Below are 17,755 nucleotides of genomic sequence, written 5' to 3'. Positions count from 1 at the left end.
AATCTGAATTTCAGCTTTACCACATCAAAAATTCTAATCTAAGAGAGCATCCTAGACCTTAAGAATATTAAACTTTAGTAATTCCACATAAGCTCTAAAAAGAAAATCAGACAATAACTAATGAATTCTGGAGATATTTTATTTAGAAAAAGATAAAATCACTGAATTTAAGATTTAAAGTTTTCTTTTAAATGGCATACTAATTAGATATAAAGCGGACTTGGATAATAAAAGTATTTACACACAGAATACAAATATACAATAACTGAAAAAACAAACTACTTATCCACTGATTCATTTTGTATTCCCTCTATTCATTTTCTGTTGAATTTTCCTCTGCCTTTTGTAAACCCTCTTCTTTCTTGCTTTCAAATCTACTTTGGGCTCTGGTTTTACCCACTGTATTTCTATTGGTTTTTCCTCAGCTGGTACAGCAAAAACATCTTCAGTAGGATCATGTGGAAGAACAGTCTTTGGCTCTTTCTTTTTCAGTTTCTGAACATCCTTCACTTGTTGTTTCTCTTTGTATTTTGCCGCTGTGATGGATCTTATGATACGCCGATGCTAGGAATAACAAAGATTGGAGGCTTTTAGAATAAGAAACAATTCATTTATGAATTCTTTCCTTTTTCCATGAAAAAAAAATAATTTGTAAGTATACATGTGCCAAAAAACAAATTCAGGTGATAGAATAGTAATTATTTCACATAGTTATTTTGGCCTAAAAGTATTAGTACACTGAAGATTACTAAACAATAAAAGCTACTTACCAAATTTGGTGACTGGTAGTGAGGATTTTCATATAGAGTTGGTCCTCCAAAACTTCCCTGGAAAATCTTTATAAGATTTAAGACAAAACGAGGTCCTATTTCTACAAGAGCAGCATCTTCTTCTATGATCTTTAATAAAAAGGAAACATTCATTTTTGTTTGAATATACTATTTCTAAAAGAAACTGGCCATAACCTAATTACACATGTGCTGAAAGAATGGAGCCTATAATAAAAGCAGAAACACAGTAAAAAGCTCAGCAAGTGCCAAATCAATATTTTTCTGAAATCTATTACTAGTTACAGAAAGTTGTACTAGAAAAACAGGTTTTCAGTATGCCTTTTTAAACTGAATTTGGTTCTTATTTTGCTTCTCATGAATATCATCATTTTGGTTTAGTTATGTTTGACTTCTCTGGTTAAGAAGTGAATGAATTTGTCACAATTTAAGGTATGTAGCACAAAACATGCAGGTAAGAGTCAAATGTTGTATGAGATTTTTGTTCTTGCTATTCTCTCCCATTTTTCTGTCTTTATACAGATTCATTCTGCCAAATTCTTACTCTGGATTTCGAGAATCTCCTCTTTTGAGTGAGTCATAGCAAGACTCATATCTGAATTCCTTCTACTGAATTCCTTCTATAGCAATTACATTTATTCCCTCCCCCCCTCACCCGCCCAGTACAGGGGATTGACCAAATCTAGGGCTCTTGAATGGTAGGTAGGCAATTGTTCTACAACATGAGCCACAGAACAACATCAAGTCCATCCCCTTTGTTTTGTATTTTGATTTTGAGACAGGATCTCTTCCTTGCAATCTGGTCTTAAGCTTCTCCTAGTGCGATTATGTTTACTAAGTCTTCAACTCAGAAAAATCCCCTCGTATGGATTCTAGCCTTTTGGAAGAAAAAAATACTACATCGTTTATAAGACTTAACATAAATCTAAAACGTAAGTATCTAACAGATGTTCTATTTCCTTTTTATAAAATGAATATAATACAGTGCCTTACTAGGAAATTTATGCTCCATAGCAATCAACAGACATGGATGGAGGAATTAGGCAGAGCCACTAGCAAATCTCTGGAGGGAAAATAAAGCTACTTAAAATATAAGGAGCTACTATTCACATTCTTCTCTGTCTATAAAACCTGTATGTTCTAATTCAAATAAAAGTAAAGTTAAAATTTAAAGCAAAGCTAACCTGAAAGTTCCGAAACCATATCCTATTGTCCAAAATGGTGAAAGTAAAAACATGGTCCACAAATGGTTGGCTTTTGGGATGATATCGAGGTGTACTAAATATCTGTTTTAAAAAAAAAGTGTATGTTAGTTTCTTATTAATTTACATTATTAAAAAAATATTTTCTGGGATAGAATATTTACCTGAATTAAGAGTTCTTTCAGCAAAGCATAATGTGGCAATTCATCAAAGGCCTATAAAAATAAAATGAACATACTACTTGAAATCAGTACATGCTTTATTTAAAAAAATACTTTTTACTTCAGGTTAAAGTAAATTTGTATGTACAATTATATTTACTTAAAACAACCATTCAGAGAAAACCTGAACACAGTGAGAAACTTACAGGGTCAAAGGATAAAAGGGGCCTAGAACCTTTCAAGCAGTTGCCAGTCATCTTTAGTTCGGCTAGGGTATGAACTAGAAAAATAACAAAGACAAAGAGTGAAAAGTGTGGCACAATCTATTTTATTAGATATTTACATTTTTTTCACACACAAAGAAAAACTGGTGAGTCAACTTACTATTCTGAACAAGGAATTTGGCAGATGGCCCCTGAGGTGAATTTGAAAGCCTGAAACAGACAAAGGAAGCCTTTTCAAATACAAGAATTTATACTATAGTAAGTATTTAACACCTATTTACAGAGGGGGGGAAAGACCAAAACGGGCTTCAATATTCATGTTTAATTTCTTTAAAGGCTTCATATTTTGTAAAACCAAATGTGTTGTTTCATTCACCAACCCCTTTTATATAAGAATGGAGCTTATTACACACTATCTACAAATAAACCCACTTAAACAAGTTCAAACTTTAGAAACATCTTACCACATATAGAGATCCTGCTTTTTCTTAGCTTCAAAAAAGATACACTTATTGCAGTTTTTCATTTCACATACCTAAATCAAGTACAGAAAAATTTAGGTAATAAAAATGAGAACTAAAGTAATTCAATGCAATTAACAACTGCATTTCCCAAAAATGAATTAAGACCACAGAACTGCATACATACCTAAAATAGTCAGATTTGTATTTATTCAACACACACAAAAAAACAAAAACCTTTTAAAAAGTCCTCTCAGGTAGATGCTCTACAGATTCCTTTTTGGCCTGATATTTGGCCTGGTCTCACTTCTGATTATTAGGACCTGTTTGGACCATAATCCATGTACAAACTAACTGAAAATAGATGTGATAGGAATAAGGCATGTCATAATTAAAGTTGCTAATCTTACAAAAATACAGCCTGTATAGAACCAAAGATGTTATTAATTTTAAGTTTCATAAAATCTAGTATTTCTTACTGACTTACACTATCATTTCTGGTGTTCTGAGTGAATAAAAATATCTCAGAATTCAGAAGTTTAGCCCCTTTTGGGCATCTGTACTTGTCATTTTCTCTACCTAGAAAGTTTTTTTTGTTTTTGTCAGTTGTGGGGCTTAAACTCTGGGCCTGGGCACTGTCCCTGAGCTCTTCAGCTTAAGGAGATCGCTCTACCACTTGAGACACAGTGCCACTTCCCTGGAAAAGTTCTTTCACTGTATTTCTAAGTCTCTACTTAAATACTGAGGCATCCTTTCCAGAAAGGATTCTCAATCCAGCTCAGTTATGGAAAACCTATACTCTGCTTCATTTCTCATCTTTGCATGAAATTATAAACGTTGATTATGGACCACTTCTCTCATTAGACTGTAAGCTTGACAACAATGGGGACATTGTTCTAGTGAACACTGTTTCCATAGCACCTAGAATAATGCTGGCACAAATGTGTGCCAAATGAATGAATAAAAGAAATGTGTCAACAGAAAAAATTATTTTTAAACACTATTTAGAAAAAGTGTTTAAAATATTAGTATCTTCAACATTAAAGTTGTAATCTAGTATTAGATTTCAGTATCTTAAGAGTAGATTACACAGGCATCAATTTCAATCTTGGCAAAATGTTTTATATCATGTTTTCTATAAATGTCTGATGGTTTAAAATTTTAATTTTATATATAGTGGTTTTACAAGTACCTACTAGTAGTTTTTTATAATACTAGATATTATGGAAGAAAAACCCTGATAGGTTTGCAAAGAGTTGATAACATTTATGTATCTTTTAATAAAATAATTTTAGTCATTAAATAACATTTTTAAATGATCCATTTTTAGTGTTCCTAAAATATTTACAGTAATTTCTAAAATTACCTCATTAATCACAAATAATTTATCTTTCCGATCCATTTTAGTATCTATAAAAAGAAAAAGAAAAAAGATAAGTAATCCAAATCACACACATTACTAAAATAGATTTAAGTGTTTCTACAATGTTCAGTCCAGATTTCATGGTTTATTTTCATAATTAAAACTGGAAATATTCAATCTTTATATTCAAAGTATAAGGCAAATGGTTATTAAAAATAGTCTTCAAGAACTATAGGCCAAGCAGCACTTCTCAGACTTCAGGCAATTGTCCCTGAGGTTTGAATACAGAGCCCCTCCATATGAAAATCTTAAGTCCTTTATATAAAATACTGTTCTATTTGCCACATAATCTAGGTACATTGTCTTGCATACTTTAAAACATCTCTAAATTTCTTAAAATACCTACTACAATGTAAATGCTACGTAAATTGTTAAATAGTAGTGTTTAGGGCATAACAAGAAAAGTCTATAAATATCCCTTTCAGGAATGAGTTTTTCCTAGAGGGTAGGGGTAGGAAGGGGGGGTAAGGGGGAGGGAGAAGAAGGGGGTAGATAAAGAGATAGAGGGAGAGAAGAGAGAGCAAGCACTACCACAGTGCCAATCCTGGGGGCTTGAACTCAAGGCCTGAGCACTGTTCAAGGATAGCACTCTGGCTTTTGTTTTCCCTTTTTGGTAGTTAGCGATAAAAGTCTCATGGACTCTCCTTCCAGGGCTGGCTTTAAAACACCCAGCTTTTCTAGTATCTTTTTATGTACTGTTAGTTACATCTGCAGATGCAAAACTAATGTACAAAGAAGGCTCTATTCCATGAACTTCTTCCAAAAATGAGAAATTTCTTGCAAATTAGAGAATATGCTTAAAGATTCCAGCTTTAGAAAACATTCACTTGAGAAGCTGAAATCTTGCTGATGTGGTGAAATTACCTTTACACCCAGCATTCAGGATTCTAAGGCAAGAGACACAGCTTGTGGATAGCCTAGGCTATAGAGTGAGATCTTGTCTCTAACAAATAAAAAATAAAATTTTATTTGATTAAAGTATCTTAATAGATGCAAAAAAAATAAGTTTCAGGCAGCCAGGTATGTAACTCAGCTGTAATCTTAACTACTTGGGAGGTAGCAATCAGGGGATCACAGTTGGAACCATCCTGCTTTGTTAAAATTAAGTTTGACCAATGGCTAGTCATACACCTATCATACCAGGAACATACCTACCATACACCTGTCATCCCAGTGACATAGGAAAGCACCAATAGAAGAATCTTAGTATAGGCCAATCTTATTGAGAAAATAACAACCCCAAAAGGGGCTAGTGGAATTGATTGAGACCTTGAGTTCAAACGTTAGCACCCCCCACACAAAAATTTTTTTGGATTATCATAAAAAAGAAAATACATTAAGACTTCTCCTAATAGTTCCAGGGATCTAAAGACATCACAAGAAATGCCCGTGTGAAAAGCACTAACATAAAGCACCAAGTTATTATCTAGGATAAAACCTCAAAACATCTGCTAAACCAGGCACAAAACAGGCAGTGTCATGGTCCAATCTCATCTTTAGGATAGAACCTTACTAGAAAATAACTTGGCATTCAGAATTTGGCTGGTACTAACTTGAAGTACCTTAAACCCTATCCCTTGTCAGTTTTTAAGAGCCAAGAAAATAATACATGGCAGTGTGAATTGTTTAGAAGGACAAACTATCCTTTTTTGTGTCACAACTTCATTAAAGTATTGAAATGAAGGCATTCCTAAACCTTTAGAAAAGGTTTAAATGTTACTTAGGTATTTTAAAAGAAATGTCTAATGAATTCTGTACAGAAACTATAAATATTAATTTAGGAGAATATGGTACTTCAAAGGATAGACTTCCACAGTATTGTGGTTCTTTCTCTGACAGGTTAATAAATGAAAAATGAACACATAAGCAAGTATAATTACGTAAATAAGTCTGGATAAATACTAATTTTAAAATATGTAACATAAAAGTACCTGCTTTAGAATGAGGCATCAACATTCTCAGGTCCTGCATTAAATGTCTTGTTCTAAAGTTTATTCCTCTGGAAGAGAAGATGAGAATCCGTTCCTTATTTTTCCACTTGCCCTAAATAAAACATTAAATGATTGTTAATTCTCATACTGAACCTATCTCATTTTTTTTTTCCTGCCAGTTGTGGATCTTGAACTTAGGGCCTTAGCCCTGTCCCTGAGCTTCTTTGTACTCAAGGCTAGTGCTCTACCACTAAGCCACAGTGCCACTTCCGGTTTTCGAATAGTTAATTGGAAGTCAATGTCTCAAGGGGGACTTTTCTGCCCAGGCTCGCTTCAAACCATGATCTTCAGATCTCAGCCTCCTGAGTAGCTAAGGTTACAGGTAGGAGACACCAGCGCCTGGCTTCTCATTTGTTTTTTTAAAGATGGTTTTAAAAGCTTCCAGAGCCTGGGGATGATAGCATATGCTTGTAACCCCAGCCTAAGGAAGGTAAGGTAGGAGACTTACTTAACACAGAAATTTGAGGCAATAGAGTAAAACCCTTTTTCACAACAAAACCAACAAATACCAAAAACAGTAGCTTTCTAATTCCTCCTTCCTATCCTTAGGCTACTTTTTTTAGCCTTTTTACATTTGTTTTGCCCATCATAGTGGTCTCATACTCCCACAGATTCCATTACCAACTCTACATAACATGAAGATGTCTTCTAGTTCTAATAATCCAATTACTTGAGTAAAGACTCAAACTGTATCTAATACTGCACATTACCTTACACTTAAAAGAGACTCAAACTGTATCTGATACTGCATATTACCTTACACTTAAAATCTGGTATTTCCTTTGGATTTTCTCTTCCTTTCTTTTTTTGGTTGGTCGTGGGGCTTGAATTCTGGGCCTGGGTGCTGGCCTTTAGCTCTTCAGCTCAAGGCAAGTGCTCTACCACGTGAGCCACACTGCCACTTCTGGCTTTTTCTGCTTATGTGGTGTTAAGGAATGGAACCCAGGACCTCATGCATGCAAGGCAAGCACTCTACCACTTAACCACCCACCTTCCCAGCCCCATAGATTTCCTTTCTTTTTTGATGCTGTCACCATCACTGCAGTCCTCCAGGCTTTAACTTCACCTGCCCTTATTCCTGAATCCTAACCACTACTAAATGCCATTAAGTTTCTCTTTGCATGCTGGGAAGGTGGCTCAGTGGTAGAGCGCTTGCCTTGCATGTATGAGGCACTGGGTTCAATTCCTCAGCACCACATAAGCAGAAAAAAAAAGCCGGAAGTGGCGCTGTGGCTCAAGTGGTAGAGCATTAGCCTGAGCTGAAGAGCTGAGGGACAGCGCCCAGGCCCAGAGTTCAGGCCCACGACCGGACCCCGCCCCCCTCCCCCAAAATTAAATCTCTCTTTGCAACAATTCTTTTCTTAATCACACACAGATCCTTACAACTGTATTATCAACTAGACTTCTCTAACATGAGTTCATCCAAAGAATTAAAGATTTTTTGACAGTACTGGGGTTTTAACTCATTGAGCAAGCAGTCTACCATTTGACCCACACCTACAACCCTTTCTTCTTCACTCTTAGTCTTGTGCTGTTTGCCTGGACAGACTTGGACAGAGATCCTCATTCATCTTTTAAAGGCACTATTCCAATTACATCCTATCTCCCAGGATTTTCTAAGTTCAAAATGACTTGGCTTAAGTCATTAAGGTGTTGAATTTGAAAACACATTTTTCTCCTTTAACATGTCTACTCCCCAACATTAACCTAATTGTGATTGGCTCTGTTTATAAGTTTTCAGCATTTCCCTACTTCAACACCTTTTTTTATTTTTCTGTCTACTCTGAACAAAAATTGTACTCTTACTGTAAAACCCAACTCCATTAATAGCTAAAATCCATGATTTGACTGTGCTATCCTAGAATAATAGTATCTTTAGCATTTCATAGAACAGATTACACAGTCCATCATCATTTTTTCAGCTCCTGAAGAGACTACTACTATCTGCTAAAAATATATGAAGTCCAGTTTACTTTTCACAATTAAGTATTTAGCTTGTAGATGAGAAAAGAGGATGCCACTTTTAATAGCAAGAATACAATTTATGCTCTTCTTTCATTCTTCAGAGCTTACTCTTTTCCCTGAGCCTACCTTGCCCTTGAACCCCACCCAAGATCACTTACTTTTCGCCTAGTAGGTGCTTCAGTACCTACTGGAGCCTAAGTTCAGAGAGCACAAACTTATAAATCAAAGGCAATCTTTGTTTCCACAGTATTCCAACTCAGTTAACAAGCTTTCGGATGAAAGTTAGCTCCACCAACAACTTCTCACTTTCTTTTGAATAAAAACCATCAATTGCTTCATTCTCAACTCCTATTTTTCAGAAGGAAGTCACATGATAGTCATGTCTGCCAACACCCAGGCCAAAAGCAGCCTGCCTTGGGGACAGCACGTGGTGTATTAAAGATTGGTTAAAATACTTAACGCTCATGCCATCTAGTCTAACATTTTCATTTTCCCTTGAGTTACAAAGTGCCAAGGTCAGTGACTTTTTTATGACGTTTGGATATCATGATCTCTGACTGGCTGGCTTACCATGACAGGATATGGAAGAATTACTTACTCTAAGACATATACTCACTTGCACAAAAAAACCAAAAAGCATTATGTTGGAGAGGGGAGGAGAGCAAGTGGAAGTCAATGGCCCAAGTCAATTCCCTGTGAGCTGCCACATCTCACCCTCAAAATGCGGCCACGTGGACCAAGATTAGACCCAACACTGGCCCGGTGTCGCCAAAAGAACTCGAGACCGCGCTCGGCTGCCACACTGGACACTCGGAAATAACAGCACTACGGTCGGGTAAGAAGGCCCAAGGAAGCGCCACCGCGCCGCCGCCACACGCTCAACCCGTCGTTCAGCTCTCCTACCTTGCAAACGGGGCCTGGGATACAATCTCTATCTTCTTCCTCCACTTCTTCTGCCTTGCCTGGCTGCGCAGCTGGCTTCCCGGCATCTTTTCCATCTCTTTTTGGCTTCTTCGCTTTGACCAGCAAGTCTCCACGCCGCTTCCTCTTGGTTGCCGCCATCTTACCTCGTCGTCTACGCTCTAGGACGTACTTCCGGTTTTACGCCTACTCCTTTTTCCGTTTTCTAAAGTTTGGTCGTCTGGGCTCTGCGGTCCTCCAAACTCTATGGTCTCGTGAATGCGCATGCGTGGCTCGCTAACCTCCGCCAAATTCTGTAAGGGAAGTGATTGGCAGGTGTGAAGAGTGGCAGGAACGCTCCACTTCCCTTAGGGTTTTGGGGAGCTGCCGGTCATTGGTCGAGGAGACCTGGCTGGGGCGGGCTCGCCGGCGTCCGGATCCCGCTCCCGTGGCACACATGACGCCTCCCAGGGCCCCCCTTCATTAGTAAGTGGCGGTTGGTCGGAGTTTTGGCCGTTGGGAGGTGTGAGGAGGCGGGGTGGCTGGGATTCTCCAGGAATCTCCCCGGGACTCGGGGGGAGGGGAGGGGTCTGCTCCAGGCCCCGCCCCCGGGCTTGGCTCCGCCCCCTCGCCGGCCGTGGCCCCGCCTGGAGTCTACCGTCTGGGGCCTGCGAACGCGGCCCGTCGGCCTCCGGGGCTAACGGTCCTGGCGAACGCTTCCTCGCGCGGGTGAATCCTGGGTGCTTGTGGTGTCGCGGTCCCGGTGACCGGAGCGGGTCGGGGGTGCGGCTAACCTCTCGGTTCATTTCTTCCCCGCTCGTCAGGCGTCGGGCGGTGTGCAGAGCGCGGGCGCCGGGGACCATGCCCCTCCTGGCCCAGGGCCTCCCGGACGACGAGGAGCAGTACTGCTTGGTGGCCAGCCTCGACAACGTGCGGAACCTCTCCACCATCCTCAAGGCCATCCACTTCCGAGAGTACGCCACGTGTGTGGCCACGGACAACGGGATCCGCGTGACGGTGGAGAACGCCAAGTGCGTGCAGGCCAACGCCTTCATTCAGGTGCGGGGCGGCCGCGCGGGTTCGGAGGGCCCGGGAGTGCCCGGCGGGCCGCGCGGGTTCGGAGGGCCCGGGAGTGCCCGGCGGGCCGTGAGCTTTCTTCTTCTTCTTCTTTCCTGGTGTCAGAGGCTTTCCCCATCTGGTTCGGTGAGAGTCGGGTGAAAGCTACCCGTTAAAGCAGGCTCCTGTAAGCCTCCCTAGCTGAGATCCTGAGATCGCAGTTTGAAGCCAGCCCCGTCGGAAAAGTCCAAAAAGCCAGACGGGGAGCTGTGGCTCAAGTGACAGGGCGCTCCTATTACCTTGTCATTTACTATTTCCTCCTCCCCTTTTTCTTTCCTTCTGTGCGTGTGTGTGAGGGTCCTGGGGCTTGAACTCCAGGCCTAAGCCCAGCCCTTGAGCCTTTTTTGCTCAAAGCTAACAACTTCTGCCACCTGACCACAGCTCCACTTCTGGCTTATTCCCAGTAGTTTATTGGAGATAAGCGTCTCAGGGACTCTTCCCCCTGAGCCGGCTCTGAATCGTGATCCTTGGATCTCAGTCTCCCCAGTAACTAGGATTAAAAGCAGGAGCCACAGATGCGCAGCATTGTTGTTTCTTTTATTAGCTGTAATAAAGTGTGTTGGGTTCAGATTCAATTCCAGTTTTTGACCTCCTAACTGTAGATGATTACTGTAGAGCTGGAACACTACATAAAATGTGGCTCTGAAAAATAAATTGAAAACTAGTATTCATGATCAAATCATTTTACTTTCAAGTGATTCTAACCTTAGGATGCAGAGCAAAAGGAAACAGTGTCTTAGGGGGAGATAGGTTTAGATACAGAGATTAAGTGATTTTGCCTAAATCAGTTACACCTTTAACTATTAAGCTGTTGAATACTGTTGTTTAAGCTGTTCCAGTGAATAATGGCTGAAAAATCTTCACTGTTTTACTTGGAAAATAAAATATTCTGATGGAGATAGTACTGTAATTTTTGAGATTCCCCAACCTTAATGTTTTATTATTTTCATGTTTATTTTTTATAGGCTGACATATTTCGAGAGTTTATAATAAAGGAAGAATCTGTTACTTTCCGAATTAATTTTACTGTGCTTTTAGATTGTTTATCTATTTTTGGATCAAGTTCTATGCCTGGTGAGCCATTTTATTATGATTACAAAGACATAAAAAGTTATACAAAATAGTCCTTTCTTATAGTGAACTAAAGTATTAAAATTCACAGTGCTGGGGCTGGGAAGGTGGCTCAGTGGTAGAGTGCTTGTCTTGCATGCATGAGGTCCTGGGTTTAATTCCTCCGCATCACATAAGCAGAATAAGCCCGGAAGTGGCGCTGTGGCTCAGGTTGCAGAGTGCTAGCCTTGAGCTGAAGAGCTCAAGGACAGTGCCCAGCTGGAGTTCAGGCCCCACGACTGATAAAAGAAAAAAAAATTTACAGTGCCCTTTTATCCCTCTCTTGTTCTTAATGTGCTCTAACAAAGTATATAAAGACTGTTTCCCAGTAGAAGTTGAGAAGATCCTTATCATAGTGAATATAATAGTACTATAGCACATATATTCAAACCATCCTGTTGCCCATATTGACCCTTCAGTGAATAACATAACCTATTCTGCAATACTTCTGTTAGGTGCCATGTACATATTTTCCATCCTGAAATTATATATAGGTGTATATGTCTGTATTTACATATTTATATTCACATACCTATACACACAGAGTCAGTATGCTATTTTTTGACGTATTCTGGCAAGCTTAAAATTATTTCAGAGGTTTATATGTTGTTCTGGGCCCAGTTTCCTGCAATAGTTTTTGGAATTATGCTTTTTAATAAGGAGATGTGTCCTGGAATTTTGGCAGAATAATCTTTAGGAATTTTATGTGTCACATTGAGGAGAAGCTGAACTCATTCATAAAGCCAATAATTAAGTCCAGGATGACTTTTTTCCACAGCAGGGACTTATACTGCACTTCGGATGTGTTATCAAGGTTATGGTCATCCTTTGATACTATTTCTGGAAGAAGGAGGAGTAGTGACAGTCTGCAAAATCAATACTCAGGAGCCTGAAGAGACTCTAGATTTTGATTTCAGCAGCACCAACGTTATTAACAAAGTTATTCTGCAGTCAGAGGGGCTCCGTGAAGCATTTTCTGAATTGGACATGACAAGTGATGTTTTCCAGATTACCATGTCTCCTGACAAGCCATATTTCAGGTACTTGAGTGCAGTTCTAGGTAATGTGGTCTACTGTTAGGTCCCTCTTCCTACTTCATTTGCTTAGGTTGCAGACTTTTTGATTAGGTTCCTAGAATTTCTAGAACTTCAGACATCTTTTACCTCATACTTACGTGTGTGTGCTGATCCTGAGGCCTGAATGCTGCCCTTGAGCCTCTTGCTCATGGCTGGTACTCTACCACTTTGAGCCACAGTTTCTCTTCTGACATTTATTAGTAGTTTAATAGAGGTAAGAGTCTCATAGACTTTCCAGTCTGGCTGGTTTTGAACCACCATTCTGAGATGTCAGCCTCCCGAGTAGCTAGGATTACAGGCTTGAGCCACCAGTGCCCAGCTTTACCTCATATTACCTCATAAAAAATAAGACCTGGGAAGAGTAACTCACTAATTAGAATTTCATAAGTAGTTTAGGTTCTGTAGATAAGAAGCCCAGTCTCCTGATCCATGAGAGGAGAAGAGGGAAAAGATAGACCTGGGGAATATCAACCCCTAAAAACGGGCCTGTTCATCGTGTACTTCTTACTGTGGTTTATCAGGTTGCAACTTGAGGAATATTGGGTTTAAACATCTGAAAAATGTTACATAGCATTTTTTTCTCTTAAATTCAGGGTATAAAAAGGAAGTAGATGTTTCTGGTACATGGTTTGTTTACTTAGCATGTGTACTTACCCACCGCCTGTTGTGTACATGTCCATCCTATAGAGGCTCTGACAGGAACAGCTTGAAGTTAAAGAGATATGTGAAGTAGAATGGGAATAAACTCAAAATACCAAAATAATACTCACACTTGGGAAAATGGTACTGGACCACTCAGGTAGGACTGGTCCAGGTAAGCTTTCCAGAGGAAGGCAGTTTTCAGTAGGAAACAATAACAGAGCTACAAAGCTCCTCTTAGTAACTTTGTCCCAAAGTATAAAATGGAGGTTTTTTTCTTTCAAGATTAGAATCAGCAGGCACCAGTGACTCACGCCTATAATCCTAGCTACTCAGGAAGCTGAGATCTTAGGATTGCTGTTCAAAGCTGGCCTGGGAAGGAAGGTCTGTGAGAATCTTACCTTCAATAAACCACCAGGAAAAAAAAATGAAAATGGCACTGTGGCTCAAGTGGTAGAGTGCCAGCCTTGAGCTGAAGAGCTCAGGGACAGCACCCAAGACCAGAGTTCAAGCCACATAACCAACAACAACAAAAAAAAAGGAATTTTAAAACAACCATTTATAGACAGGAAATCTAAATTTTTTGGGTGAAATACTTGAAACTATTGCAAAAGTAAGGAACTGAGTACATAAAATATACAAGACATATAAATTCTTTTTGTGTAGAAAAATTGCAGGCCCTTCTAATGACATTAAGCAGATAAAAATTGGGCTCAAGATGTATATATTACAATGTTAAACAAAATAGGAAGCAACAAAAAAACCCCACTTAGGCAGTTAAAACAGTGCTTCAGCAAATTCCCTTCTAAATGAGCCTACAGCATGGGAACTAGGGGGATCTTTCTTCTCCAGGAGGGGAAAAAATGTGAGAGAAGTTAAAATTTTTTTCTGGATGTGTTAAATTTGAGGTGTCTATAATACCAAGGAGTAGCTAGATGAGGCAGATCAGGCTAGACTGGAAATTTAGGTTTAAGAACTGTCATCATGGCTGGCTGCCTGAGTAAGGAGCAGGGATCCTTTTTTCTGCCAAGGGCAGAAAACATCATTTATGGGCACACAGTCCTGCCTGTGGTTGCCTTGGCAGTGTCAATGATTTTTTGGGCCTCATTGGACCTACAGGTGGACAGTCCCCACCCCTCTTAAGGAGAGAGAACAGATGGACTTAGGGAAGACCAAAGATGGGGAATGGAGAAGGAGCTTGGGGAAAACACCACCAAAGTCTGATCACTGTTCATGTTCTGATTACCTGCATGCTAAACCCTCAGCAAATGCTCAATAAATTATTGCAGATTAAATATATAAACATTTACAGTTATCCAAACACCACTGCTGACATTACCAAGCAAGGAAAACCATAATGCAGTGTAAACTGTAAGAGCAGTCTAAAGTACAGAAAAGCTATAATGTTTGATATGGCAGTAAAGATTGAGAGAGGGACACAGGGCTTGGAGTTGACTTCAATTTTGCTTCATCTCTCCTATATCCAATTTAAGGATATTCAGTAGTAGAGTGGGAGGTAGAGAAATAATGTAACTTTTTAAAAAGTTGTTTAGTTGCTACTAGCTCTATGTTCCCAAAGGTACCCTATGAGATCCCGTTATAGGGTGTTTATAAAGTATATCATACGTGGGTGTGGTGATACATGCCTGCAATCCTAGTATTCTGGGAGGCTGAAGCAGCAAGACCATGAGCTTAAGCCTATTCTGGTCAATGTAGCAGTACTTGTTTCATCATGATAAGTAAAAAATAAAATATTGTAAACAATTGTATGTGTCTGTTTCAGCTCAAGAAACTTGGATTATTTTTTTGGCAATATGAGATTTAAACTCAAGGCCCTATACGTGGTGGACAGATGCTCTACCATTTGAGTCATTCTCTCAGCCCCAGAATGAGGTTCTGAAAGAAGTGTTTATCTGGATCCTAATGTTGTGTGTTGCTGTAACACTGAATAAATACGATGCTCATTTCCTACTATAGGTTATCTACTTTTGGAAATGGAGGAAGCTCCCACCTTGACTATCCCAAGGATTCGGATTTAATGGAAGCATTTCATTGTAGTCAGACCCAGGTCAACAGGTCAGTTCTTAATATAAAGATTGCCAGTGGTGATAAAGGTGGGGTCAGCTACCAAATTTATCTTTTAATGGAGAAAATATTAGTAAATGGAATAAGTTTTTGCTTTTATTCTTTTATTTATTAACTCTTGTCTAATTTTCAGAGCTAGGAGCACTAAGTTATGAATATCCAAATAACAGCTTTTTATTTATTCCTCTACAGATACAAGATTTCTTTACTGAAACCCTCTACGAAGGCTTTAGTCTTATCTTGTAAAGTATCTATTCGGACAGATAACCGAGGATTCCTCTCATTACAGTATATGATTAGAAATGAAGATGGGCAAATATGTTTTGTAGAATATTACTGCTGCCCTGATGAGGTTTCTGAATCTGAGTCTTGATTGTACATTCATGATTGGTTAGGTCCTTGTTCTGCTAGCTGTACTCTTCATGACTTGTTAGTCTACTGAGAATAAGCTCCCTATAGATTGATAATTGCTATATTGAGACTACAGTTTGAAAGTTCAATCAAGCCATATGTAAAATGTTTACTATTAAAAAAGCAAAGCATATGAGTATTGTCTCTTATTTTGAATTGCTAGAGACTAGATTTTAAAGCAAAACTGTTTCTCAAAGGACCTTGCTCAGTGAAATATTAAAATCATCTGAACTTGGCAGCAATATTATTCTGTTACTGGTTTTTGCATGAGATTTCCATGCAAACATTCTGATGAGACATTGCCATACCAATCCAAACAGTTCTGTATGATTTTCAAAGTATGCCTTTTGGAAAGGACCATGAATAGTCTACAACGTAGTCTTCAGGGCAGATTTTCTTGTTCTCAGAACTATTTAATGCAGTAAATGCCTCAGTAAGTACTTAATGTATATCCCTCATTTGCCTGTAATTTTCTACACTAAAATGTAGCAAAATAATCATTAAGCGATTATGTAGATTGGGTAGTTTTTCACTGGAACATGTTTTGTAGCATGCAAATATTTTTTATAATTAACAAAATATTCTAAAATGATAACTTATTCTCTAGTAGAAAAAATACACTAGCTTTTGGATATGCTCGTTCTTCATGGGAAAAGATTCACTTAGCCTTCCTAGCCCTTATCCATTAATACTCATAACTACCCCTTTCCCTGAATAAAGAGTCCCTTAAACTACTGATGATTGAGAACCATTAGGCACAGAGCGGACTGGAGGAATGGCCTGGAGATGACTGCTGCAGGTGCTGCATCCTGGGAAGGACTCTTCACTGCTATAGGGCCCCCTTCCCAGGCCCATGTACACTCCTGGGATGTAACCCAAGGCGAGTGCCTGATAGACTCAAGTCTCTGGCAGTCTCGGGATACCCAGCTACTGTGCAACAAGTAAAAAGTTTGTGATTATTAGGATGTGTTCAAGAAAAAAATGAAACTGCTAAGTATAAAAATATTTTTATGTATATGTCAAGAAATAGATCCAAACATAATTAGGAAAATAGTCAACATTTCATGGAACAATTTTCCTTCATAATCAAGAAAGCAGTATTTTTAATAAAACTTTATTTACAGATGATATCATTGATATAGAAAATTGCAAAGACATGACAAAAACTTCTGGAACTAGTAACTGATGTTTAAAGTGGCAAGAGACTTTACTAGTGAATACAATACTAATATTGAAAAACCAACTGCTTTCTTATATGCTAGCAACATACACATACAATTCAAAATTCATACAATTCCATTTTTTTTGTCAATCATGGGTCTTGAACTCAAGATCTGGACGCTGTCCCTGATCATATAAAATAATGTTAATTGAAATGAATCAACTCCACGAAATAGAAATGAGGTTTTACATTATTTTGATTTTTTTTTCTCCTTTGTTGCTGTTTTTGACTTTTGTACCTTTTGTCCCACATGTTTTGGAAAGTGTAAGGGGAAGGATGGAAATGAGACAGGGTGAACAAATACAGCAGTGATACTAGACATTATGTTGAAAATAGGGAGGGAGATCAAGGGAAAAGAAAACAAGGAAAGAGGTGACACTGTTCAAAAAGAAATGTATTTATTATGTAACTGTGCATCACCTTTACAAAAACAAAACAAAACATGGAATTGTGAGCCAGGTGCTGGAGGCTAACACCTGTAATTATAGCTACTCAGGATGTTGAGATCTAGGATTATGGTTCAAAGCCAGCCCAAACAGGAAAGGCTGAGAATCTTCAATTAACCACCAGAAAACCAGAATGGCACTGTGGCTCAAAGTAGTACAGCACTAACCTTGAGCAAGAGAGCAATAATTATAGCACTTTTAGAACTTATCTAGCAGATTTTCTTGTTCTTCCCTCTGTATGTATCTAGAGCAATACTGAGATATAATAGGCTTTTAATAACTGTTAGATCAAGAATGATTTGTTATTCTTTTTTAGTGAATTTAATTTTGATCATTTAACCAAATTTGCTTCAATCTAACTTTAATTGCACCTATTAATAAGGATCTAGTAAGGATGCATATCTTTGAACAGTTAAAGCTATCATTTTAGTTGTATGTTTCCAGCTATTTAGAATTAAACGAATGATTCCAAATGTAACATCAAGTTGCTGATTTAATAAAGAATTTCCTCTTTTATCTGTATTCTCTTTGACCT

The 17,755-nt window shown here is 38.6% G+C and overlaps 2 protein-coding genes across 4 annotated transcripts; one reads left to right on the top strand and one right to left on the bottom strand.

Annotated features, from left to right (window-relative positions):
• Positions 1 to 128: 128 nt before the first annotated feature.
• Positions 129 to 9,371, bottom strand: Brix1 (biogenesis of ribosomes BRX1). Its single transcript, XM_070041011.1, has 10 exons — positions 9,119 to 9,371; positions 6,191 to 6,302; positions 4,203 to 4,246; positions 2,840 to 2,910; positions 2,536 to 2,585; positions 2,358 to 2,431; positions 2,155 to 2,205; positions 1,973 to 2,074; positions 771 to 899; positions 129 to 564 (listed from the first exon to the last, which is right to left on the bottom strand). Exons 1-10 carry the CDS (start codon positions 9,275 to 9,277, stop codon positions 295 to 297), a joined length of 1,062 nt encoding a protein of 353 aa, XP_069897112.1. The 5' UTR covers positions 9,278 to 9,371; the 3' UTR covers positions 129 to 294.
• Positions 9,372 to 9,439: 68 nt separating this feature from the next.
• On the top strand, positions 9,440 to 17,742 carry Rad1 (RAD1 checkpoint DNA exonuclease). 3 transcript variants are annotated; one of them, XM_070041013.1, is made up of 6 exons: positions 9,440 to 9,601; positions 9,940 to 10,174; positions 11,197 to 11,305; positions 12,120 to 12,381; positions 15,034 to 15,132; positions 15,334 to 17,742. In XM_070041013.1, the coding sequence occupies exons 2-6, from the start codon at positions 9,977 to 9,979 to the stop codon at positions 15,512 to 15,514; spliced, it is 849 nt and encodes a 282-aa protein (XP_069897114.1). In that variant the 5' UTR covers positions 9,440 to 9,601; positions 9,940 to 9,976; the 3' UTR covers positions 15,515 to 17,742. The 3 variants fall into 3 exon arrangements, with proteins under 3 accessions (XP_069897114.1, XP_069897115.1, XP_069897113.1); XM_070041014.1 differs by lacking the exon at positions 9,440 to 9,601 and adding an exon at positions 9,617 to 9,638; XM_070041012.1 differs by lacking the exon at positions 9,440 to 9,601 and adding an exon at positions 9,764 to 9,844.
• Positions 17,743 to 17,755: the final 13 nt, after the last annotated feature.

Source organism: Dipodomys merriami, unplaced genomic scaffold, assembly GCF_024711535.1.
Source record: "Dipodomys merriami isolate MVZ:Mamm:240054 unplaced genomic scaffold, mDipMer1.0.p SCAF_30, whole genome shotgun sequence".
In the NCBI taxonomy this organism is placed as follows: domain Eukaryota; kingdom Metazoa; phylum Chordata; class Mammalia; order Rodentia; family Heteromyidae; genus Dipodomys; species Dipodomys merriami.
Note: the sequence above shows the minus strand (reverse complement) of the source record. Positions and strands in the feature narration are given on the sequence as shown.

Excerpts from the sequence above, each read along its gene's own strand:
- Brix1 (XM_070041011.1), bottom strand. The coding sequence starts at position 9,277 with ATGGCGGCAACCAAGAGGAAGCGGCGTGGAGACTTGCTGGTCAAAGCG. Across the intron at positions 2,586-2,839 it reads AAGCAGGATCTCTATATGTG|GCTTTCAAATTCACCTCAGG; the intron begins GTAAGATGTTTC and ends TGTCTGTTTCAG. Across the intron at positions 900-1,972 it reads TATGGTTTCGGAACTTTCAG|ATCATAGAAGAAGATGCTGC; the intron begins GTTAGCTTTGCT and ends TTTTTATTAAAG.
- Rad1 (XM_070041013.1), top strand. The coding sequence starts at position 9,977 with ATGCCCCTCCTGGCCCAGGGCCTCCCGGACGACGAGGAGCAGTACTGC. Across the intron at positions 12,382-15,033 it reads CCTGACAAGCCATATTTCAG|GTTATCTACTTTTGGAAATG; the intron begins GTACTTGAGTGC and ends TTCCTACTATAG. Across the intron at positions 15,133-15,333 it reads AGTCAGACCCAGGTCAACAG|ATACAAGATTTCTTTACTGA; the intron begins GTCAGTTCTTAA and ends ATTCCTCTACAG.